Source organism: Galeopterus variegatus, unplaced genomic scaffold (assembly GCF_000696425.1).
Source record: "Galeopterus variegatus unplaced genomic scaffold, G_variegatus-3.0.2 Scaffold391, whole genome shotgun sequence".
Lineage (NCBI taxonomy): Eukaryota > Metazoa > Chordata > Mammalia > Dermoptera > Cynocephalidae > Galeopterus > Galeopterus variegatus.
The window spans coordinates 148,248-173,724 of record NW_007726502.1 but is presented as its reverse complement, the minus strand read 5'-3'; the positions used below and the strand labels follow the sequence as shown (position 1 = coordinate 173,724).

Here is a 25,477-nt window from a genome sequence, read left to right as displayed (position 1 = left end):
ATCTCACCCTGGACAGCTGTGAATGTTGCTGGACAAGGTCCGACGGGTCCCCTGCACATGCTCAGGCTCCACCTTGTTGTTCAAAGCAGGCTTCTAGTCAGTGTCTCTGAAAAGCCCAGAGCAGGGGCAGAGGGTCCCCTCTGTGTCTGGGAGTCCTTAGACCATGGTTGGTCCTGACTAGATCTTTCTTCTCTACCCTGCCTCAGGGTTTATCCAGCACCTGGGTGTCTGTGAGCTGGTTGGAAAAGGCCCTCTCCAAGCGCAAGGTGTTGTATCTGGGGGGCGGCGTGCCGGGCACCTGGATCCCGGGGGCTGGAGGCAGGTGCAAAGCAGAGGTGAAGGTGGGCAGGTCATCGTCTATATTGAGGGCCGGGTTGTCCTGACCCCGAGGGCTGGGGGGAGCCTCGGGGCAGGGAGGTGCCTGCCTCCGGGCCCACCACTCCTTGGCTTTCTGCCACTGGCGGCGGGCAATGATGGAGAGGGCGTCGATGAAGAAGACCTCGATGATCTCGATGACGCAGACGACAGAGCAGCTCATCCACAGGCCCAGCTGGCCACCGAAGTTAGACAGAAGCATCTCAATCTGCAAGGGAGGCCAAGACACACCATCAAGAGGGACCCCCCTCCACCCAGATGGCATCACACAGGGACCCCGATTCCTAAAGAAGCCCTGAACAGGCCTGGAGGAAGAAGTGGGCAAGCTTCCTGTCCCCTCTCACTCCATCCACTCTGACCCGAGCCCTGGCTGGCCTCTAGCAGCCCTGCTGGATCAGGCTGGATCCCCACAGCCTGACTCTGCTCCCCGAAGCCAGGCAGATGGGCACATTTGTAGACCCAGGACAGGTCCCAGAAGGAAGTCACTCACACTGTTGGCTGGGCTCTCCATAATGGATCTCTGGTTCAGGTCTTTGTAGAATATCAAGAGTTTGGCCAAGTCTGTCCTGCAGAAATTCCAACAGGCAGAGCTCCAGTGAGTCGTGAATCTCAGCATTCCACCAGGTCACCAGCCCCTCAGCATGGCTGTCGCCCTCCTGCCCTAGCCCTCAGCATAGCCCAGACTCTGAGCTCCAGGGGTTATTAGAACCTGGCCCCTGGGGCTCCTTCCATACCCCAGAGCATTTCTCCAGCCTAGGCTTGGTTCTCAGCTCATCCATTCACTCAAAAACTGTTTCCCAGCCTCTAGACTAAGTCAGTCCACCCCGCTATACCCCCACAGCACCCTGTTCATCATTAAACTTTGACATTTATAATTGTTTGACTGCAATCTCAAATACATACAGGAGACAGGTAGGTAATGAGAATGAGCGAGGCAGGCTGGGTATGAGGCAATGGTGATGATCGCCATCATAGCAGGTAGTGTTTGTTGGGCATATCTTGTTTGGTCAAGGGCTGTTGTAAGAACTTTGTGTGAATTAGCTCATTTAATCCTTATAACAGTGGTTACAGTGCAGCCTTATCACATCAAAGTCACAGGTTTGGATCCCTGTATTGGCCAGCAGCCAAAAAAAAAAAAAAAAAAAACCCCCACAATAACCCTAGGGGGTAGGTAAGTATATTTTAATTATGCCCATTCTACAGACATGGAAACTGAGACACAGACTGGTGAAGCAACTTGCTCAAGACTACGCAGCTAATAATTGGCTGAGCCAGTATTCAAACCCATGTAGATCTGGCTTCAAAGTCCATGCTCTTAACCACTACACTAAGCTGCCTCCTGATAGTACTGTGGTGAACTGGAAGCTTCATGCTCATTCCAAAGGGGCGGCTATCACTCAGCTGTCTGGTGCCATGCAAGGAAGGAGGGTCGCTGCTACAAGAACTTTTGATCTTCCAGGAAAAGCTGGAAATAATGGGTTACTTTTGTGGGGCTAGATTTGACCTAGGGGTCATCAGTTTGCAATACTTGTTCTAATGGTTTGTATTATTTAGCCAAAGTCTATCTTTATTACTACACTAGAAGCACCTTGGGGCAGAGACCATGTCTGCTTGGTAATCCTGGTCCCCCCCAGCACCTCACCCAACACCTGGTGCCTAGTGCATGCTCAGTAAATGTTGCAGGCCAGATGGGTTCCCACTGGGGGCAGGCCCAGGATGGGCACTGTGGAGATGGTGGTGGCCCAGAGAAATAGGAGTTGACATGGTGTGACTCGCAGATGTGAGTTCACCCTCTCCCATCTGTGTCTCCATTTGCTGGCATCCCTGAACTCTGGCCTGACTTTTGCTAAAGATCCCTCATAAAAGAATTTTTACGTGGAAAATTCAAGTGGAGTTAAAAGCTGCAAGGCTCAGAGGAATATTATTCTGCCTGGGTCAGGATATATCAGTAAGCAATGAAACAAATTTACTGGGCCATGACCAGTATCTTTTATAGAATTAAAAAGAATAGAAAATATCAGATGGTATCTAAAGGGATACTTAAAATATTTACCAACTGGTCTGGCACAGGCACCAATCAATCAGAATGGTTGCTGTGATCAATTAGAATGGATATAAATGACTGGCTGGCCACACTAGGGTGGACCATCTTGACATCAGCCCAACTGCACTGTACTCCCCAAGCAAGCAGTTTCATTGGATTTTTATTTCACTTATATTTTCAACAGGCCACACTGTAGAAAATATTTCATACTGCAGGTTATGGTTAAAAATAAGTTTGGGAGCCCCAGGCCTAGAACAGGGCCTGACTCATGATAGGAGCTCAATGAATATTTGTTGAATAACTGAGTGAGAGAATGAAAAGGAGTGGGTTTGGCAGCGAGGGAGGAGGCGGGAGGCTGGGCACGCGGCAGGCCGGGCAGAGGAAACAGGCTGCAGGTAAACTTACTTGTTGAGCTTTTTATTTATTTGCTGGCCTTGGTCCCACGTGAGAACAGGCAGCAACCACTTCTGTGATGGGGAAAGAAAGAGCAAGCCTGGGGGGGGTCCGGAGGGGCCAGCGCCAGCCCGTCTGCCCTCCCTCCCCAGCCACCCCCCTCCCCTGGCCTCAGCAAGACAGTTCCCCTCCCCCTGGATCACCCCCCAGGCCAGAGGACACAGTGAGGACATCAGCGAGGCTCCAGGCTGGGGGACCCAAGGATCAGGAGAGGGCAGAAGAACTTACCTCCGAAACCACAGAGGGCCACTGTGCCAGGCTGGTGGTCAGGGTCCACTCCTTAAAGCTAAGAGGAGGAGGGGACAGAGTGAGTGTGGGTGGCCTGGCCCACCCTGACCTGCTCGTCCTGGGCCTCCAGGTCCACTCACCTGCAGGCTTCCCGGCACACTGACTGGCAGCCCAGCTCCTCCTGGACAAAGGCCTGGTGCAGCTGGTAGTAGCAATACACTGAGGGGCAAGGCAGAGGGCAGTGTGAGCTCAGGGTCCCACAGCACACGCTGGGGGTACCCAGGTTGCCAGTAGTGTCCCCCACAGCCTCATTTTAATTATTTTTCCTCCCACCTCCTACAAACACTGGTTCACTGGAAACAAATGCTGCTTTGTGGTGTTGAGAAACAGAATATGGTGGTGGTTAGGGACGCGAGCTGGGGGTTTTGCAGCCCTTGGTCTGGATCCAGCTCTGTCACTCACTGGCTGTGTGACCTCGGGCAAGTCGCTTAACCTTTCTGAGCCTCAGTTACCTGTTCTGTGAAAGGGTCCTGCCAATAGTTCCTACCTCCTGGAGTTGACTGAGGTAGTCAGGCTCGTAGCACAGGCTGGGGGGTAGCATTTGGTCCTTAATTGGGAATATAATTCGAGCCGGGCTTCACAACAGAAGTGAAACTCTAGTTAACATCTCCCTACCAATGCCTCCCTCAGGCAAGGGGCAAGAGGGGCAGGGGTCCAAGAGTGCCTTAGTACAGGTTGCTTCCAGGGCTGGGCTGACCCTGCTGCTAGGGCGAGCAAAGCTGGTGGGTTTCACTCACTCCAGTTTGGGTGCTGCTGGTAGTTGCAGTAGTTGGCTGCTGGAGGCAGGGGCTGGCTGTACTGGGCACACCCACACTTCTCCACCATCTTTGTCTGGAAGCACGAGTGAAGGCAGATCTGAAAGCGGAGACAAGGCACTCCCTTCACCTCCCTGCACGTGGGTGCCTGAGAGCTCCCTCCCCACCCATGCCTCCTCCCAGAGGGTCGGCCTCCCGCAGCCTTGGCCAACTGCAGGAACGTGCCCCTCATGCCCACTGGGCCGGGGTGGTCCCTGACTGCAAAGGGACCAAACAAGAAAATGTATTGAGAATTTAGAGTATCTGAGACATGGAGACTGGTTGAGTTAGGGCTGGGGTGCACATTTTCCATCCCGTGAGAACTGACACAGAGATAAGTGGGGAAATTGGAAAAAGAAACAGAAACAAACACCCAGTGTTCCATTCTAGGGTCCAGGTACACGGGTGCACCAGGTGGTAGTGGAAGAATTCTCACCTGCCACCCGGGAGGCCCAGGTTCAACTCCCAGTCCTGGCTCCCAGCCCGTGCAGCACATCGACCCCCATGTTCCATTCTCCAGTGCAAGCCCTTCCCACTGGGCTTGGGGGATCATAAGCTTCCACAATATCTGTGAAGCTTATAGCATAACAGCTAATAACAGGGCCTCTGAAGGCAGGCTACTTGGGTTCAAATCCCATGTTTGCCTGCTTTGTGACCTCAGGCAAGTTACTTAACCTCTCTGATGCTTTGCTTTCTTCATCTTTGCAATCAGTATAACACCTACTTCATGAGGTTATTGTGAACATGAAATGAATCAATATATGTAAAGTGTTTGTACATGGTAGCTTCTCACTGATATTATCCAGAGTGTCTTTCCAATGAGCTTATCTTTTTTTGGGGGGGAGGGGGTGGTGTCTGAAAGTCCATTGTTTCTACTTCTTATAAGCACACAATCTCTGACTAATAGTTCCCTTTCACTGTATCTCCACCACCTCTCAGCTCAGCTGTGATGTAGTCTGGAGAACTCAGTGCTGAGGGCACCAGGTCCTTTTATAATTTTCATTGACTCTCTGCGTATCCTGGTAGGAGGTGAACTGCAGACTCTCAGAATGTGAGAGGAGGTGTAAAAGATCATTGCACTTCAGGGCTGAAAACTCAAATGCCTACAAGGCTAGCGATGTAAGTAATACAGCAGGGGTGGAGAGAAATGTGGGGACCTGAGGATACATGTCTCATTTAATAGAGCAGGTCCACCCTCTTCTAATCCTGCAGGTATATGGGCTCCATCTTGCCAGATTATCCCATTTTTTCAAGAGAAGCTGGAAGTCTGAATTTTCTTGTGAAATTCCCTGACTTTTAAATGTCATCCAGGCTAGGAAAAACAGGTGTGCAGCCTAGAAAGAGACTGGGAGCTGCCAATCAGCAGCCCCTGATCTAATCCAGCTTCCTCCTGTGATTGTTTAGGAGACACAGCTTGCCCGTGGTCTTCAGCCAGCAAGGGCACACGTGAAAGCCAAATCCTTGACCCCTCAGCTAGTGTCCCTCCCAGAATGCTTCCATCCTGTCCCTCACTCACCCAGGCTCATTTAGGGAGAGGGCCTGTCTCACTGTACATTGTGTTGCATGCAAACCTCAGTGAATCTATTAGGCTCTGGTTACAGACAGACTGAAGAGGACTGGAACCAGCCGGCCTCTCTTGTTCTTGAGGTCTCTGGACGAACCCCAGGGTTCCTCACCAGAGTTCCTGGTCCCAGCCACACCCAAGCCTGGATATAACTTTGTCTTCTGGGTCCAGGCCACAGCCAAAGGCTGGGCGCCCTGCCAGCCCGTACCTGGAGGGAGTAGGCAGCATCATAGATGTTTGTGATCGGCACATCACTCCCGTCCTCTGTGCACTGACTGTAGGGTTCACTCAGCTTGAAGGACTCTGTCTGCAATCACAGCAACACATGTTCAGCCCTGTCCTCCACCCCCAGGACACAGATAGTGGGCTTCACCAGCAGCCCATGGGAGCTGAGCAGCCATTTAGTCATTCATTAACAAAAAGTTACTGAGCACCTCCTAGGTGGCTGGTGCTGTGGATACTGTGAAATCAACAATGACCAGGATAGACAAATTCCCTGCTCTCATGGAGCTTACATTCTAGTGGGGTACACAGATGGTCAACAAGAAAACAAATGAATAAGATCATTTTGGATAATTTTGGATAGTGATCAATGAACCTAGGCAGGGAGACTGGGGTGGGGGTGGGGGGGTGGGAAAGATGGGGCAGTGTTTCCCTAGAGTGATTAGGGAAGGTGTCTCTGAGAAGGGAACCTGTCTGCTCAACATGGAATGGCAAGAAAGAGAAGGTCTCATCCAGAAATGGGAGAAGAGGATTGGGCAGAGGGAGCAGAAAGGCTTAAGGCAGGAGGTGGACAGTGTGGCTGGAACATGGCAAAAGAGAGAAATCACTGGAGATGATGTCAGAGAGGGAGGTTGATGCCAAATCATGCCCTGCTGAGAAATTTGGATTTGGTTTTCTGATTGATGGTAAGCCATTGGCAAATCCACTGGGAGGGGTTAGGAGGGATTAGAAAAATGAGCAGGGATTATTAGCTGCCTGGGATTCCTTTTCCCTTGAAGGACTCATTTCCTTGTCGGCCCCAGGAGTCGATCCGGAAAAAGTTGACTTTCTCAGAAAGTGTCAAGGAAAGCCTAGCAGACTAGAATGATATCCTGACCATCAGAGGAGGCAAAAACTTTGTCACTCAAAGTTCCAAAACTTTACTCAGTTATGTTTTATTGTGGTTCACTAAGTTTGGCTCTTGGCTTGATATTTGTCGCTGCAAATAAACAATCCAGATGAGCCAAACAAGCAAAGAAAAGCGGGGTGGGGGTGGGGGTTGGAGAGCATCTCCAAAGGGGGAGTAATAATTGAACATAAATTGTGGCCAGCTTATGGCCCAGTTCCAGGGTCGGCGTGTGTGCGTGCCTGCGCATAAGCATTTTGAGGGGTAGGAGGAGGGAGTGCAGGGAAAGGGGAAATGGATGGCAGATTTGTGGGAGGGAAGAAAGTTCTGTTCTCTTTGCAGAATGGTAATTGGGAAAAACAGAACCAAGAGATTTGACACAGTAGAAACTGCAGACATCTCAAGTGGCTGTAATCTCTTTCTGTTTGTATTGTAATTCATCTGCTGACCCATTAGTCTCCCTCAATTAACTGCAAGTACCTCAAGGGCAATTGACAGTGCTGGGTTTAAAATGTTTAAACAACAGAAGCAAACAAAGGGGAAAGTAGCCTTCTGGCTTCCTCTCTTCTCCAGGGTACGCACACTAACAAATCAGATCCTGCATCTCCGACAGACAGACGATGGACACATGCTCACACATTCACTTTGCCCTGCAATCTGCCCTTCTCATGAATGATAAAGAGTGGGCATCTCTCCATGTCAGAACAGAACAGACATAATAGCTGACTAGCAAACATATTTATAGCCTCTAGAGCATGCCGGGGCTGCGTGCAAAGATGCCCAGCAGTGGCTTCCCTAGAGAGCACCTCAATTCCGCGTCATCCTCTAAGCTTCTCAAGCAGCAGGCTTCCTGTGCAGAAGTTCCTCTGGGCCTGCAGGTCCTGCTGAACTGTCACCAGAGCCTGGAATTACAGCTGCAGGTTTTACCTGCCCAGGGCAGGAAAGTACCATGCCCTGGCATCCAGGTGAGAGGGTCTGCCTGCTCAGGTAAACCACATGCGGCCAGCAAAGGTAGCTGGGGCCCCTCTAGTGTGAGGATCACCCCATGGGCCACTTCCAGGAAGCCCATTGTGAGAAATCATTCTGATTTCTATGCTCTCTGAGCACTCAATGGCCCTTTACTCTGCAGTGATGCTTATCAAACTCAGAGCTGTTGGGTGTTCCAGGTTGTTCTGGAAGCAACTCAGGGTGGGGCAATGGAGCAAGTGGTCTTTTCCAAGATAGAGGTTTTTGGTTTACTTATTTATTTGTTTTTTGGCAGCTGGCTGGTCCATGAATCGGAACCCTTGACCTTGGTGTTATAACACTGCACTCCAACTGAGCTAACTGGCCAGTGCTAGGTCTTTAGCTTCTCAAAGCCTCAACTGGTGGCAGAGCCCTCTTCCCCTCCCCACCCCACTGCCAGCTTTCAGAACCACTGGCTTGTGGAGGGTGGGAGACATTTTGGCTTCTGTCCTGACCTCTAGGGGCACAAAAACAAGAGAGGGTCTATGTGTGTATATATACGCAAATTACATGTGTATATGTGTGCATGGGTGTGATTAGATATGTGTGTCTGCATACGTGTGTATATGTAAAAGTGCGTGTGTGCGCATGTTCGGGGGTATGTGAGTGTCTGCATGTATATATGCATATGTATGTGGTATATATGTGCATGTGTGTGAGCAGGTATGTGAGTCCGTGCATACATGCATATATGTAAAAGGGTGTGCATGCATGTGTGCATGTACGGGGGTGTGTGAGTGTATGCGTACATATATGCGTATGTATGTGGTGCATGTGAGGGACTCAGGACCCATTTTTACCATTTTTATCAAGCCCCGTCCTGTCCTATCTGCTTCCTTCTGAGCATCCTGGGGAAGGGAGACATTTGCAAAGGAATCCTTAGCTCACCTCTTTAAAGATGTGAACTGTGCCCAGGGGAAAGCCCTGGTGGCAGCAGAGCCTGAGGGGCAGGGAAGTAGGGGACGTGACAAGGGGTGGCCTTTATCAAGCTTGTGGGTTCAGAGAACCAGCTCCGTCCTTCTTTCAACATTGAGGGTTTCCAACCAGCATAATCTCTTCCTCACCTGTGAGGTGCTTGGCTCAGCCAGGCTGCTCCCAGTCAGGGACTACTGTTCTCACATTTCAGTGATAACCACTGTCCCAGCCAGTAATTCCCAAAGTCACCCACTCAGGGGGACTGCCTCACTGTGGCTTAGAGGTTTTCAGACTGTGTTCTGTCTGCACGCTGTCCTAGGGCACTCAGCAGGCTGGTCTCCCAGGCTGATGCAGAGCAGTCCCACGTTTCTCTGTTTCCATTGTGTCTCTTTCTGGGTAAGATTTGAGTTAAAGACTCTCCCTGTAGCAAAAAGGACTCCTCTGCCCCCAGCCACTGCAGGCATGGATGAGGTGTCCACCAGCCCCAGTCAACATGCCAAAATGGTGCCCTGGGCTGCTGGGAGTGGTGGGAGCCCACGGCTGGCTCTGGGGGTAGGACAGGAGGGGCCCCTTCTTTCCCTCGGTGGCCAAGCCCTGCCCTTGTTTCTCAAAATGGGCTGCTGCTTCTGCAGTGAGAGGACAGCAGTGACAGCTGGGCTGGAGGCAGAGCAGGTGGACAGTCCCCTTCTGGAACCTGTGCAGGCCTGAGAGGGACTTGTTGTTGAGAAGGCTTTGGCTGCTTTGGGTCTCTAGGTTGTCTCAGGGGCCCTCCTGACCATCTCCTTGACCATGTGCATAGATGGGCTGGATTCTGAGGACTGCTTTGGGCTTTTTCTGGAGCAACCATGTTGTGGTCAATGGCCAATTGCTTCTAAACAAGCAATGGCCCTAGGCAGGGTAGATAAGGGTCACCAATATGGGCTGTGGAGTCCAAATAAGTATAAATTCAGATTCCCACTGTGCTGCCTAGTAGCTATTGAACTCTGATTAAATTATTTGACCTACCTGAGCTTCAGTTCTTCAAGAACAATAACAAGGCTTTTTCCTGATTGAGCATTTACAATGTGCCAGGATCTATAGTGTGCATCTTATGTGTACGAACTCACTTAACCTCGACAACAGGCCACTTCACAGATGAAGTAAACAAGACCCAGACAGCTAAGATAATTTGCCCAGGTAATATGACCAGTAAGAGAGAGAGCTGAAAGTCAAACCCAGAGTCCACCTCTTAACCGTGCACCTCTAATTATTGTTAAACAGTGAGGATTAATTGATCCCAATGCCCCTAAAGAGTTTAGCACAGTGCCTAGCACAGAGCGAGCTCCCCATGAAGGTTAGTTTTAATTATTAAAATATGTATGACCTTCATGCATGACCTTATCCACTCCCGATACAGCAACATGAATGACTGATGCTCACAAATCTGACCTCCAGATAAATCTTTTTCCTGAGACCTCGCTGACCACTGGAATGTCTATTTAGGTGGCTCACGCATACCTTAAACACACCGGGTCTGTGGGACATTGCAAAAATGGCTCAAATCTTACCATCCCATAAGGAGATAGTCTATTTCCCACCTCTTGAGTCTGGGTTAGTTGTGTGACTTAAACTTTGGCCAACGGGATGTTAACAAAAGCAGATGCTTGGAAAGTGCTTGTATATTAGATCTTGCCTTCTCTTGCCGAGCTTGGGACCCTGAGACCACCGCGTGAAAGAGTCCAAGCCACCCAGCTGGTGGAGGAGAGGCCACGTGGGGGAGAATCAAGGTGCCCCAGCAATCGCCATGAGCAAGCACTGTTTGAGATCAGCTGAGCCTGGTCTGGATCAGAACTGTGCAGATGAACCCAGCTGAAATTGCTAATCCACAGACTGTGAGCTAATACATGGTTGCGGTTTCGAGCCACTAAGTTTTGGGGTGGTTTGCCCATAGCAAAAGCTAACTGACTTGATGTCTAAAACTGAACTCAGGGGCCGGTGGCGCACTCAGTAGAGTGCGGCGCTTGGGAGTGCGTCGGCGCTCCCGCCGAGGGTTCGGATCCCATATAGAGACCGGTCCGCTCACTGGTTGAGCGTGGTGCGGGCGCAACACCGAGGGTTGCGATCCCGTTGCCGGTTGCGGTACGGGCGTGACACCAAGGGTTGTGATCCCGTTACTGGTCACGAAAAAAGACAAAAAGGAAAAAAAAAAAAAAACCCTGAACTTAGCACTTCCTTCCCTCCCCTAAACCCTGCTCAATCTGCTGCATTTCTCATATTAGCTAATGGCATCACACCTATCCAGTTGTCCAAGCTAGGAACCTGGGCATCATTCTAGAAACTTCTCTCTTTCATCCCATTTATTCATCAAGAGATGCTTAGAAGTATCTTGAATCAGCTAGTTCCTCATCATTCTTGCCCACTGTCTGGGTTTGTCTCTCATTCTCTCTGGCCTGGACTGCTGAAAGTCCCCGGCTTGGTCTGCTTCCATATTTTCGCTTCCTCAGTTTCTCCACCCCCACCACTCAGCCACCTGAATCACAGATCTGGTCCTATTACTGCTGTCTGCTGCCTGGGGAGTCGAGTCCAGATGCACCAGCCCAGCCTCAGGCTACTTTTCAAATTCTACCTCCCACTCAATCTACTTCAATTCAACAGATAAAGTCCCAATTCAGCAGTGCGCCTAAAATGTGCCAGGACCTGCACTACAGAGAGCAGACATCGAACAAGTAATTAAAAGTATATGCTAGGACAGTTTAGTATTTGATGGTAAGCTCTACATTCATACAACAAAATAGTATATTGCCATTAAAATTGGGACCATAGAAAACTATTGAGTGTCATGGAAAGATGATGATATATTTTGAGTGGGGGAATAAAAACAGGTTACAGAAGAGTATGCTCAAGAGGGTTCCATTTTCATAGAAAAAAAAACCAAATAAACAAATAAAAATATTAGAAAAGAGAGTGGAAGGACTTTGCCTAGATGGGATTATGGGTGGTTTAATTCTTTTTTGTTTGTTTTGTTTTGTAATACATTAGAAATGTTACTTGTTTATGATAAAGTTTGCAATTCTAATCAAAGGCAAAAAAGAAAAGGATTATTCAATATATGGTGTTAAGACAACTGGTTAACTATTTAGAGGAAGAAACAAATTTGATCTGTACTTCACATCCTCAGGAAAAAAATTGTAATGGGTTAAAGTATTAAATGAAATAATAAAATAACTGGAAGAAAACTCTGATTGGTATCCAATCTCAAAGAGGAAAATCTTCCAGTCTCAAAGAGGAAAACTCTTCAGTAACCATAATGACTAAAGAAGAAAACAAAGACTTTGACTATGTAAACATTCAATGTTTTGCATGTGAAAAAGGACCACAAAGGAAACTGAAAGGGAAGCACAAGGGGGTGAAGATATTTACAACACACGTGGCAAATAATCAGTATCCTTTATATGTATAATATGCCAACATACTGTTATTAATAATATAAATATATACCATATTTTGTGTAAATGTATCTGACTCATGAAAGAAGAGGGGTGCTAAAATAGACAAGAAAAACCTTCCCTAACTCTTCTTTGCCTCAAACTTATTTTTCCTTTCCTTCATATTTTTTCTTAAGAAATATAGAGTAATATCCAATACTTTTTGAGCACTTACTACATTGACTCATTGAATTCTCACCAGCCATGAAGTAGCATTATTATTATCCTCATTTCACAGATGAGGTAACTGAGGCACAGAGATTACACAACCAAAGTGCAAAGCTGGGCTATGAATCTCAACCATCTGAGCTTTTAATTCCCGTTATACTTGTGAACAGAAGTTGCATATAAGATAGAAAGGGACACAGTGGGGTTTGCAATGACAGTGGAGTCTCCCCCTTTCCCAGGACCCAGCTCCACACCCTCCTGGGTGAATGGTACCCCCTTTTCCACATCATCTCCCATTCATCATTCAACCCATTGCACTGTGTTTTCTGTTCCACTCTTTTCACTGAAAACTGCTCTGGCAAAGAACACCAGTGACCTCTTGGTTGCCAAACCCAGAGAACAACTTTCGCCTTTGACCTCTCAACTGCACTTTGCTCTCCTGATCACACCTTCCTTGCAACTCCCTTCCTTGCTTTATCTAACACCATGTCTTTGCAGATTCTGCTCCTACATCTCTGCTTCTGTTTCTCTGTCTTCTTTCTGCTCAGCCCTTAAATGTTTGCATTTTTTAGGTTCTGTCTCGAATATTGGGTGATGGCATTTATTTTTAAGTTTAGAATTACCCCCAAATTTTCTCCTGAGCTCTGGGTTTGTAGTATCTACTCACTGGACAATTTATTTTCAATTTGATTTTTCCCAAAGGTACCACAAACTGGGAGTGTCCCAAACTGAAGTGGTCATCTATTCCCCTAACCCTCCTCTTGCAGTCCTTAATTCTGGACCTGGCATCATCCACCACATGGCCCAACCAGGACCTAAATATCAATCTAAGTTCTCCTGGTCCTGCTTGCTAACACTGGTTGTCCAGCCCTTCTTCTTCCATGCTGTGATATCCCTAAAATCCATTCTCTCTGCTCATCCCCACAGCCACTTCCTCAGCTAAGAGCCTCATCTTTTTTTTCCCTGCAATTACTATAAATCTGCTGCCTCCAGTACACTGATTACACTTCAACCCACGTGATTCTTCACAAAGCTTCACTACATGGCTTAACATACTTTCTGTGACCCCTTTGTCTGGACTGGCCCTTCTTGACACTATTTGCCTGATGCTTGTCCTTCAAGAATTCATCATTTAGAAAGCCTTCTCCAATAGCTTCTGTCTGGGCATCCATCCATCCATCCATCCATCCATCCATCCATCCATCCATCCATATTTACTGAGGGTCTGCTGTGTTCCAAGCCTGGAAACAAGACAGACGAGGCCCTTGTTTCCACAAGGATGGGAACTGTATTACAAAGGTATGTTGAATTTTGTCTTCCCCTGTTAAAGGTAAGATCTTTGAAGGTGGGAGCTCTGCTGTGTTCATCTTTGAGTATTCAGTGCTTTGGACAGACACACAGTCCCTCAATGAATAAACAAAGCACTGTTAACCAACCGCCTGACCACCTGACTGAGTCTAACAGCTTAACACACCTATTAAAAAATATATCAACAAATAAATGAGAAATAAGAAAGGAAGGAAGTCTAGTTTGTTTGGATTTATTCTTAGTGACCCTCTGCTGACCTCTTAGTAATCCCTGTTTTTTTTATTGTTGTTCTGCATGTTCATAAATCAGACCGAGAGCTGACTGACCCTGTTCTGTGGCTTAAATTTTTTACATTTCAAATTAGGTGTAGAAGAAAACTCACCCACATTTTTGTTTACCCACTATTGGGAAAGAGAACATTGGCTTAACAATGTGTTGGGTATTTCCAAGCTCAGAACAACCGGTGGGCAGAATTCCTCAGTTCTCATACTTTTGCAAGTGCACTCTAGAAACTCATCCTAGTTTGCAGATACAGTGAGAAGCAGAAGGCACGGAGAGGGCAAAAGGCTAAGGGAAGAATGTGACACAAATCCCAGGTCCTTCCTCAGGGTGCAGATAAAACTGTGTGGGAAATACTGGAGCAAAATCTTTACGATTGTGATCTGAGAGTTTTGCTATCTACCAGTGAACAAAAGAATCAGTGGCCCAGCTACTTAAGTGGTATCCCAAAGCCTTTTCATTTTTTATTTTGGTGGCTGGCCAGTAAGCGGATCCAAACCCTTGACCTTGGTATTATCACAGCCATGTTCTAACCAAGTGACCTAACCGGCTAGCCCCCAAAGCCTTTTTAAGCCACAGTTTGAGCAGACTGGGGCTCAAGATTTTTTTCTTTTTTTCTTGGGCAACCAGCATTCACACAACCAAGCTGGTACACATTACTTCTCTCCCACATTGGAACAAAGCCACTAAATGACATGCCTCACAGGAACTTCTGGTTTGCCAGAACAACCATCCTGATGGTTTCCTTTGTCCAGGGCTGTCCCTTGGATGGGGTACCCTGAGGCACTGAAACCACAGGTTTATTCTGTAATATGACCATTCTAATTCATCACCTCTGCTGTCTCAGCTTAAATATCACTCCATCAGGGAAGTATTCCTTGAACATCCTCCCATCTGCCCCCATTAAAATCAATGCCCTCGCTCAGGCACTTCTATGTTATGCTCTCATGCATCCTGCATTTCTCCTTCATATCACTTATGGCTATTGCAATGAATCATTTGTGTAATTTTTTCTTTATTATTGATCCTCTCTGAGGGACTCTAAGCTCCATCAGGACAGGGACAGTGTCTTCTACGCTGATTTATCCCCAGTGTCTAGCATGTAGGAGGTGCTCAGAAAATAACTGTTGAATGGATAAATGATGGGCAGATACCAAGCTCCAAAAGCCCGCCATATCATCCATAACCCAATTTGAAGCTGTTTGTGGCTGTGCTAGACAGACCTTCCATGTTACTCAAGCTTCACTTTCATTTGGGAAGACACACTTTGCTTCTCCTCTAATTCTGGATTGCCAAGTTTCTAAGGCCAACGTTCCCAAATGTGCTGCCTCTTGGAATAACCACTGGAGTTTGATAAAAATACGGATCCTTGGGCTCATCTCCCAGAGGTTCTGATTAGTAGATCTGAGTCTGATGATCAACCAGGTTTGGAAACCACTGCTCTGGAGGACAAGTTTATGAGGGAGGAAGACTAAGAAGTTTAATTTGGGATATTAAGGTTGGATATAAATAAAGGCAAGATGGACCTAATGTCAATCGACCGGGGATTGTTTCAGTTACTTATCCACACAATGAAATATTACGGGTCTTCAAGAAGAATGAGGCAGATCTATATGAATTGGTATGGAACCATTTCCAAATGATAGTGTCAAGTGAACAGTAGGGCAGAACAGCATTTTGTATTTGCATAAAAGGAGAAATGGAGCTAGCTGCTTAGCCTGGTTGGTTAGAGTGCAGTGTTGATAACACCAAGGTCAAGAGTTTGGATCCTTGTACTGGCCAGCCACCAAAAAAAAAAAAAAAAAAAATTAAAACTTCTGTACATATAAGTAGATGACAAATCAAGAGAAATGTGTAGGGCTGGCTTGTGGCTCACTCGGGAAAGTGTGGTGCTGATAACACCAAGGCCATGGGTTTTGATCCCATATAGGGATGGCTGGTTCGCTCACTTCGGAGAGTGTGGTGCTGACAACACCAAGTCAAGGGTTAAGAGGTCATCTTTTAAAAAAAAAAAAAAAAAAGAGAGAGAGAAATGTTTATACCTATACACACACACTTGAATAAGACTAGAATACTCCTGCTAAGTCACAGAAGCAACCATCATGGTCTCGGTGGAGACAAAGGAAGGGACTAGAGGTCAGGATGGGAGGAGATGCACACTGCCCGGTACACTCCTTAGTAAGGTGGGTGTTTTACTTTCTGCATATACCCCTTTCAAATTAGTTCTGGGCTGGCCAGTTAGCTCAGCTGGTTAGAGTAGTGTGTTGATAACACCGAGGTCAAGGGTTCAGATACCCATACCAGCCACCTGCTAAAAAATAAAGTAAAACAATTTTAAAAATAAAGAAAACAAGTTCTTAGTCATTCTATGTGTGTGTGTGAGAGAGAAAGAGAAATGGACAGATAGACAGATAGACACTGGCATAAAAAGACCCCAAGCCTGCAAACCAAAAAGACTGCATACACAGTGGAGCAGCCAGGGGCATGAGAGCCCACTCCTCACCCTGCCCTCTGCTCCCATGGACTTGGGGATTGCGGTCTGCAGGCCAGATGTGCTTCTGTTGACAGGGATGAGTGTTCTCAGCACCCAGTGAGGTCAGAGAAGGTCAAAGACTTGGAGGGAGAAGGGATTCTTGGTAAATGAGGTGAAATTTATGGAAGAGATCAACCTTTGATAGCTCAGTGATTTTTCATTGGCCTTTAAATAGTTGTTTACATGCTCCATGGGCCTCTAGGCAGTCCAGAAGGATGGATGTTAAGATGCTCTATTTATATCACTGACAAACATATAGTTAGTGTCTAATATCTTGCTTCCAGCACATGTTCCATAAATGCTGGTGTCTTTCTTTGGGACGAAGAGGTTCCTTAAACTTTTCCCCAAAATGACATCTAGTCCTTGTTCTTCCAGACAGAAGATACAAATACAATGGTACTTCAAAACATTCATTGAAAAATAGAATTGAATGATAATACCAATCCTTCCATGAACTTTTTCAAGCACCCTCATACAACCTTTAGTATAACTACTGGAACCGGGGTAACCATTGGAAAATACAGGACTATGCTCCTTTTTGAAACAGACACCCTTTTCTGTAAGCTCATTGTTTATCCTTGAAAAAAAAGTGTCCTCCCCAAGCCTACAGAAATCAGAACATTCTCTTACCAAGTGCATTCCTATGGAGGTGGCCATTGCAGTCTCAATCTCTGTCCCCACATCTTCGATGAAAGGGTATTCATCCTGCCGGTGGACAATCACCTTAGCCCCAGTGGAGGACACAAAGAAGGGGTTATATTCCTCTTCATCTATGTACAAGATGACTTGCAGCCCTGGGAGGATAAGGCAGCCAGCTGTGGTCAAAGGCTAGGAAAACATTCCCGGGGGAGTAACCTACCTCTCCCACTGCTTTGAGACCCTCAAATCCAAGACGCAGGCATTTCCACTAAGTGAGAGGTGGACAAGGGCTAGACAGGAGCTCCATGAGGGTGGGTGTTGTACCTGACTTGCTCACTGCTGTGCCTCCAGGGTTTAGCCCACAGCAGGCGCTCAAACACAGTATCACCGTGGCAGCTCTTGCTAAGCATAAAGGAATTGCTACCCTGCCTGAGATGTGCATCTCCATGTGGTCCTTTGCAATGGGGAGTCCTGCACTGTGGTTGCTTACCCCCCAGGGAGAGCACCCAGGGAAGAGCGAGTCACTGATGGTGTGTCTCATCCCTGGCTCAACTTCTCTCCCTGCCCCTGCTCTTGTCTCCTGCAGTCTATTCTGTACCCTGCAGACAGAGGGAAATTGGAAAATTGGAAATAAGACTGGGTCACTCCCTGGCCTGAAACCCTTTGGTGGCATCTCACTGTGTATATGGGAATGCCACAGAGTAAATCTGACTGTGTCTGTCAAGGCTCTGATGATGCAGGCCCTGTCTACCTGGTCCCCAACCACTGTCCCACTCCCTCCACGAGCTCCAAGAACACTGGTCTCATTTCTGTTTCTCGAACACAACAACTTCATTTTCTTCTCAGGGCCTTTGTTCTTGCTAGTCCCTGGAATGCTCTTGTGTGGATCTTAACACAGATCTCCTCCTATTCATATAAAAGGCCTTTCTGGACCTCCTTATCTGAACTAAAACCATCCTGACCCAGCCACTCTGACTTCCCCGTGGCAGTTTTCTTCTCCTCACTAGGACTGGTAACTAGATTAGTGTCCATGTGCTCGTTTACTCATGTGTTATGTGTCTCTCTCTGCTAAGACTGAAGTCCCCTGAAAGTGGAGATGGTATCTGTCTTGTTCACCTCTGTGACCCTGGCACCTAGAAGAATGCCTGGCATACAGCAGATGCTCAGGAAACGTTTGTAAATGAATGAGTAAACAAGCAGGGTCTATATGCATTGAAAGGAGAGAATTTTGAGAGTTACTCCGACCTTCAATTTGTAAACAAGAGAACAGAAGCCCAGAGGGGGGAGGTGATCTGCTTGAGGCCACACAAGCCCACAAGTGCCAGAGCCAGGACTCTGCAACTCATTGCTCTCAGTTCCCAAACTACTTCTCCCCACTGGGTATACACTCTGAAGTACAGTTTCTTGCAGACTTGGTAAGAACACAGACTATGTGGTGACAAAGGCCAGGATTCCAGTTGCAGATTTCCTTCATGAGGCCTTGCCTTTCCTGATGGGAGCAGTCTATGTGTCAAATCATGTTCAATTTGGACAGGACCTTTCAAGAATTCCTTTTGTGGGCAAGCCAGGCCAATCTGTTGAGTTCCTATCTTCCTAAAAAGTCATAGCAGTAAAGTAGTAGTAGCAGTAAGATTGGAAGTAGTAATGATGTTCTAGGTGCTGGTTCGTAGCAGCGATGGTAGCAGACAGGAGCAATGTTAGTAATGGTAATAACCTAGTAATAACAACAACAACTAGCATTTATTGTGTGTTTCATGTGTGTTACGGTTTAATTGTACCACCCTAAAATTCATATGTTGAAACCCTAACACCCATTGTGATGATATTTGAAGATAGGGCCTTTATGGAAGTAATCAAGGTTAAATGAAGTCATAAGGTAGGGGCTTTATTGTGATAGGACTTGTGTCCTTATAAGAAGAGGAAGGGACATCAGAGTACTCTCTCTCCACGCACCACAGAGGAAACACTACATGAGGATTCAGAGAGAAGGCAGCCATCTACAACCCAAAGAGAGAGGCCTCACCAGAAACGAAATTTGCCAGCACCTAGATTTTAGACTGCTCTACCTCCAGAACTGTGAGAAATAAATGTGTGCTATTTAAGCCACCTGGTCTATGATATTTTGTTGCAGGAGCCTGAGCAGATTAATAGAGTATGCACCAGGTCTCGCTCTAAGTGCTATGTATGTTGAAGTCCTCTCAGTAACCTTTTTTGGGAGATGCTATTAATATTCCCACAAGTGTAGCAACTTGCCCAAGGTCAAACAAGTGACTGGCAGAGCTGGGTTTTGGCTCCAGAGTCTGTCATCTTAACTAAGATACAGGTGTGTCTACCTCCCTAATCTCCTGTTCAGCTTATCTAGGTTTAACTCTATTGGGAAGCCACCTGCCCAGTATTACTCACCCCAGCTATGAGCTTAAATCAGACTGGTTTTCCAGCAGAAGGATCCCCAGTGATGACCCTGTTGCTCTCTCAAATGCAGAGGAGAGAATTCAAAAAGGAAAGCAGACACCAATATGAAAGGAAGGACCAACATGAGCGTGGGTGGAAACATTGACAAGGAAAAGTGGTGTCCCTGGTTTCTGGCCCAGTGGAGAGAGCCTGTGTTTCTGGAAGGCTCAAGCATCCCCAAGTATCTTGCTGCCAACGTGCTCACTGTTAGAGGACCTCAGGGCCCTCCTGGTGCAGGTTTCCTTACCGTATTCACTGCCCCCAAGGGAGGTGCTGAGGATGGTCTCATTTCGTCTGTTGTTGAAAGTGTAGCAATTCCCATACATTGGGTGGTGGAAAAGCGTGAAATTCCTATGGAGGAAGAAAAAGGGATCAGGGAGGGCTGTGCCAGGAACTCCCCACATGCGTGCTTGCTGACATCTAGGTGGGCAATGCTAACGGGGCCAATCTCTTTTGGGACAATTGATGATAGACATGACACTTTCCCCACCTTTTCTGCGATAAAATGACAGACAAGGTCCCTGACCCGGGTTGACACATAACGACATAGGATTAGACTCTGCTTTCTGTCTTCCTTACTCATCCTCTCACCTACATCTCTATCCTCACTTGACATTCCATGTGCCACATGTCTGCCCCAAATACCTCCACTCTTGAATTTCTCAGCCAACACTTGACATTCCTCCCTTCAAATTCCCAGTCCTAGGAAATGATCTCCAGAAGAATCTCTTATGTGACTTTAGAGCCCACTCTCAGAGAGACAGGATTCCAATCACTCAGTTTTTGCAAGGATCAGTATAATAAATCTACTAACATATAGAAAGGTGAGAAAGGCTTAATGCTTAAGGAGAATAAGAAAGCCCTTCAGACAAGCAGGAATGCTTTAGAACTCCCCATCCACTGCCCAATCACCCACCAAGGATCTGAGTGTTATCTTAAAGGTGGAAAGATTTGAAAGTCAGCCTTTCTCCCTCCCTCCCACCCTTCCTGTCTTCTTTCCTTCCTTTGTACTAGATGGGCGGTTTTCAATCATTGGTATGCATGATGCTAATATACAAGGTTATACGCACACTATCGACTATTCTGTTTTTACGAGTAAATTTAATTTAATAAGTTTAAAGATATTTATTTTTTATTTTTTATTTTTTTTCCTTTTTTGTCTTTTTTTCGTGACCGGCAACGGATCGCAACCCTCAGTGTCACGCCCGTACCGGACTGGGACCGGCAATGGGATCGCAACCCTCGGTATTGCGCCCGCACCTCGCTCAGCCAGTGAGCGGCCGGTCTGTATGTGGGATCCGAACCCTTGGCGGGAGCGCCGCTGTGCTCCCAAGCAGCGCACTGTAGCAGTGCGCCACCGGGCCGGCCCCAAAGATATTTAGACTCTATGCACCTACACCTTAGTCACTGACTCTAGAACCTAGTTCCCGTGCCAGTTGTTTCCAAAGGACAGGGTCAGCGAAAAAAGCACAGTTTTCTTTCCAGATCTACAGTTGGGCTGTGTGCAAGGGGCCTGGTACTCAGAGCTGCCAGTCCTCAGAGGCTGAGAGAGCAGCCTTTCTCTCCTGACCTGCCATCACAGGACATCCCATCAAAGAAGCAGGTAACCAGCAGCTCCTCAGCAGAATAGCTCATGTTGATTTTCTTCTCCAGAGGCACCTGTGCCATAATGTTCATGTAGTGCAGCTTGTACCACTCCTGAATGGCATTGACCCCCGAGCTGAAGGTGTAGGTGGCACAGTCAGAGGTGTCATTTGGACACTGTGAATAAGAGGAGACACCAGGCTGAAGCCATCAGTCTTACCACTAGCCTTTAGCAGGACTGAAAGGATGAGTAACTGAGACTCCAGGACAGACACTCAGGGAAAAAGGAGGGATACCTGGGGCAAGGATAGGTTTCCTTTCTGCTGTGGTGAATGTCCCCCCATTAAGCTCATGTTGGAGCTTAATTCCCAATATGGTATTTGAAAGGTGGGACCTTTAAGAGGTGATTGGACCGTGATAGCTATGTGCTCAGGAATGGATTAATCCATTTATGAATGAATGGTTACCCCAGAAGTGGCACTAGGAGCTTTATAAGGAGAGCAATTGAGCATGTTGTCATCCTCTCACCCAGCCCTCCTTATGTGATACTCTGCATCTCCAAGGGACTCTGTACCAAGAAGAAGGCCCTCACCAGATGTGCCCTTTTGACCTTGCACTTCCCAGCCTCCAAAACTAAGATACAAAATTTGTTTTCTTGTAAATCACCCAGTTTTAGATATTTTGTTATAAGCAACAGAAAATAGACTATGCACTCTCCCTTGTGGGGTCTGGGAGAGATCACCCTCAAGCCTCAAGGACCAAAAAGGGGCTGAGTGAGGAAGGACACAGAGTCTTACTCCTAAGACTCCCTACTATGTCTGCCCACCAGGTGAGAATAAAAAGCAGCCCCTTCAGGGTCCCCAGAAATCCAGAGTTCACCTGATTCATGCTACTGAGTTCCTACACAACCTTTCTCATTTCCTATTAAGCAGTCAAGAAAATCTGGATTCTAGTCTGGATCCTGACACTGCTTCTCTGCAGGATCTTGGGCAAGGCATTACGTATCCATTATTTCACCTACCAAATGTTGATTGAAATGCCATCTTTCCCAACCACACGTGGTAGTTGGGAGGACCCACATTTGAAATACATAATGAAGAGAGCTTTATAGGGAAGCTGTACATGCCAGATATTTGCATCACACAGGGCTTGGAAACTCTCTTGAAAGGACAGATGTCAAAGAATTGACTGGTATCTAGGAGATCCTTGTGGTTATCCTATGAATGGGCCCAGGAAGACTCTGAAGTCTCAGTGATTTAGAGGAAGAGCCATTTTTAGGAGTTGTGACTCGCCATGAGTCTCACAATGAGGAATCAAGGCTACAGGATATAGAAGTAGCTCCTGTTCTCCAGAGGTCACTGGGACATGGAGTGGTGATGATGGAGCTTACCCAGGAAGGAAATGGAACTCATTTTCAGTGAATGACTGCTTCTCAAGGGCCCCTCAGAGGGGATGAGAAGCCGGTCCACAGCACCTCATGAAGGCACGTACTGCAGGGAACACTGGTGTCTCCAGTGTTCATTATTTATTTATTATCTTCCTTCTGGTGTCTGTACCCCAATTTTGCTTTGAGGGAACTTTCTTTTCCCCCTTTGGATATGGTCTGGTGAGATGGTCCATCAAGAACCCCCACCCTGCATAAGCCAAGGGGTGATCAGGTGACCCAAATCCAGCCAGTCAGCTGGCCTCATTTAAGCATTACCAAAAAGACCAAAAACAAGGGAAGCTTTTTAAATCTGGCAACAGTATCTGAAATGACTTTCCATCATTTCTTGCTATCTAGATCCCTGAATTTTTCCCTAATTTCTGCCCTTTAAGAGGCCTCCATGAGCTACTGGTCACCTTCTAAGACATCTTCCTGTAACTGAAGATGGCCAGAGTCAGTTTCAGGTGTTTGCAGCCAAACCATCCTAACCGGCTGTTCCGGTGGGACTACAGGGGCTAACAGCAAGGTGAAGCATCCCTGGATGCACCACTTCCAGCCTGTCCCATGCCCCCAAACTGTGAGGTTGTGAATTTCTTACCAGTTGGAATCCCACCACCTGCTTGGACTCATGGACTTGCATGAAATTCGAAGCCTTGTGGATGACACTCCCGCTGACCTTGCGCTTCTGTCCCGTGAAGAAGTCCCTGGCCTTGTCCTTCTCATCTTGGTCGAAGGCCAGCAGAGGGACCAGGTTGAGGAATTTGGGCCGTATGCCTTCCCAGGCTGTACTCCAGGACTCTGCCTCTCGGCGTTTCCGAGACTTGATCTCTGAAAAGCCATACAGGGACTTCAAGGCCGCTCTGGTCTCCTGCTCCAAGTCTGCTAGAAGGTCACGCACCATGCTGTACCTGCAGAGGTGGGAGGGAAGAGTCAGGGAGGGAGACCCCTCCAGCAGAATGCAGGCACTCGTTCAGGCTGCTTTTCTACGCCCCCTGGCCAAGGAGATCAGGCGTTTCATGACTCGTTCCATCAAACTGGCTCCTGCACATGGGGAAGGGCTCATGGGTGACCCTTGTGTGACTCCCTGTGGCTTCACCTCTGCCACCACTGTCTGCTTGCTCTCGGGGTGTGTTGATGAGTTTGCCCTAACCAGCATTTCTGGAGTGGTGACTGTCAGGTGCCTCCCATAAACCAGCCACAGCAAGAAGTAAATAACTAACCAGGAGTCTTCCTAGGGTGCGGGCTCCGTTTCCACCTAACACACTTTGTGACTGCCCAACGATTGTCCTCGGATCAGTATTGGGAGGAAAGAGGGTATTACCGTCACCTTGACAACTCCCAAGAACACAGAAGAACGATACAGGAGTTGACTGCCTGAAGCATAAAGACACCTTTTTTTTTTTAAAGGACACCATCTTTTAATTTTCACAAGGCCAAATGGTCCCATCCCCTGTCAACTCTCTCCTCTCTCTCCTTTGCTTGATGCAATGGCAACATAGCAGAGTGGTTGAGAGTAGAAACTCCAGGGGCCAAACTACGCGGGTTCGAGTTCCCCATCCTTGTACTGGCTGTGTGACCTTGAGACAAGTCACTTAGCCTTTCTATATCTCAGTTTCCTCCTTTGTAAAATGGGGTTGTTGGAAAGGTTCAATGAGTTTAGAACATATATAATACACACATATATAAAATAAATGGTCGCTATTATTATAGTAGTGTAATTTTACTTGTTAATATTTCACTCCTCCAGTACAATGTAAGTTCCACTAGGGCAGAGACTGTTTGGGTTGTTTAGAACCTGGCATAGCACCTGACACTTTGTGGATATTGAGTAAATGACTATGGAACAAATAATGGATAGAAGGAAGAAAGAAGGAAGGGAGGGAGGAAAGAGGGGGAGAAGGAGGGAGGAAGAAAGAAAAGAAAGAGTTGGGAGGTAGAGAATGAGTCTCGGACCTGATTTTGATTTTGAGCTTTGCTACCGACTCGATGACGACTCCAGACACGTTAGTTTCCTTTGATAATCATGATCAACTTGTTTCCCTGCTGTTCCCTTCTTCCCTGGCACCACCCCCCCACCCCCAAAAGCTCTGACAAATCCTGCCAGGCTCTGACCTGCTTCACAGATCAGTTTTCCATAATCCTGGGGAGGACTTCGATGACCCATTTTGAACAGGTTCTGCAGCAGACAATAAGGCTGTACCAAGGGCCGGTCCTGCCCAGAGCCCAGTGATTTCAATTAGTGGAGCTGGGTTCACCAGTTGAGGGTTTGGGGCAGCTGAGATGCTTTTGGAAGTCACCTGGGTGTCACTTCTGAGTCAGCCTCAAGCTCACATTCTGGGGAGAGTGAGCTTGTGAGCTTGGAGTGCTGGGGGGTGGGAGTGTGATGGCTAAGCTGGGCTTAGTGTGTGTGTGTAGGGGGTCAGCGGGCGGAGGGAGTGCTAGCTCATTCCAGGCCCCACCCCCAAGCAAAATCGATCCATGCGGCCCCCTCTTTCTGCTTTCCCTGAGCTAGCCTATCCTCAGAAGTAGCTGATGGACTGAAAACGTGGTGCAGATTTAGAACTCGGGAGCAGGCAGTTTACCAAGGTTGGCAACTAAATCAGATGTCTAAAAACCATGTTTGCAGGCTGGAGTGGGCTCCTGGAGTTTGTCATGGCATCTGGAGGGGCATGATTCCCCCCTACCCCTCCAGCCCTGTTCCTGCCTCTTACTTGTAGGGGTTGATGTTGCAGATGGTGACAGCAGGAAAATCCAGCTTCTGGAAGTGGACTTTGATAGAAACAGAGACGGTGTAGAAAGAGAAGATGAGGAGGGCACATTGCCAGAAAATGAGGGCCACGGCAGTCAGCGTGAACAGAATCCAGAGGAGGCGCCGGAGGCGGCCGCGGGACACCACGATGCGACGGCAGCCGTGGGTGTTGGTGTTGAGGCAGTACCACTGCATGAGCTCTTTAATGGTAGGTGCCTGAGGGCCTGTCACAGGCAGATTCTTCTTGATTTTGGCTTTGATCTTCTCTCCGGGAGCCATGGCAAGGATAGGACTTGGAGGGCAGGTGTGCTGGGAGGCAGAGAAGAAAAG

At 47.5% G+C, this 25,477-nt stretch overlaps 1 protein-coding gene across 1 annotated transcript; it reads right to left on the bottom strand.

Annotated features, from left to right (window-relative positions):
• Positions 1 to 25,441, bottom strand: SCNN1G (sodium channel, non-voltage-gated 1, gamma subunit). The gene is made up of 12 exons (XM_008568257.1): positions 25,110 to 25,441; positions 22,997 to 23,306; positions 20,959 to 21,149; positions 19,636 to 19,739; positions 16,929 to 17,092; positions 5,727 to 5,825; positions 3,898 to 4,015; positions 3,241 to 3,319; positions 3,101 to 3,158; positions 2,825 to 2,886; positions 866 to 941; positions 1 to 583 (listed from the first exon to the last, which is right to left on the bottom strand). Exons 1-12 carry the CDS (start codon positions 25,424 to 25,426, stop codon positions 203 to 205), a joined length of 1,959 nt encoding a protein of 652 aa, XP_008566479.1. The 5' UTR covers positions 25,427 to 25,441; the 3' UTR covers positions 1 to 202.
• Between the last annotated feature and the right edge of the window lie 36 nt (positions 25,442 to 25,477).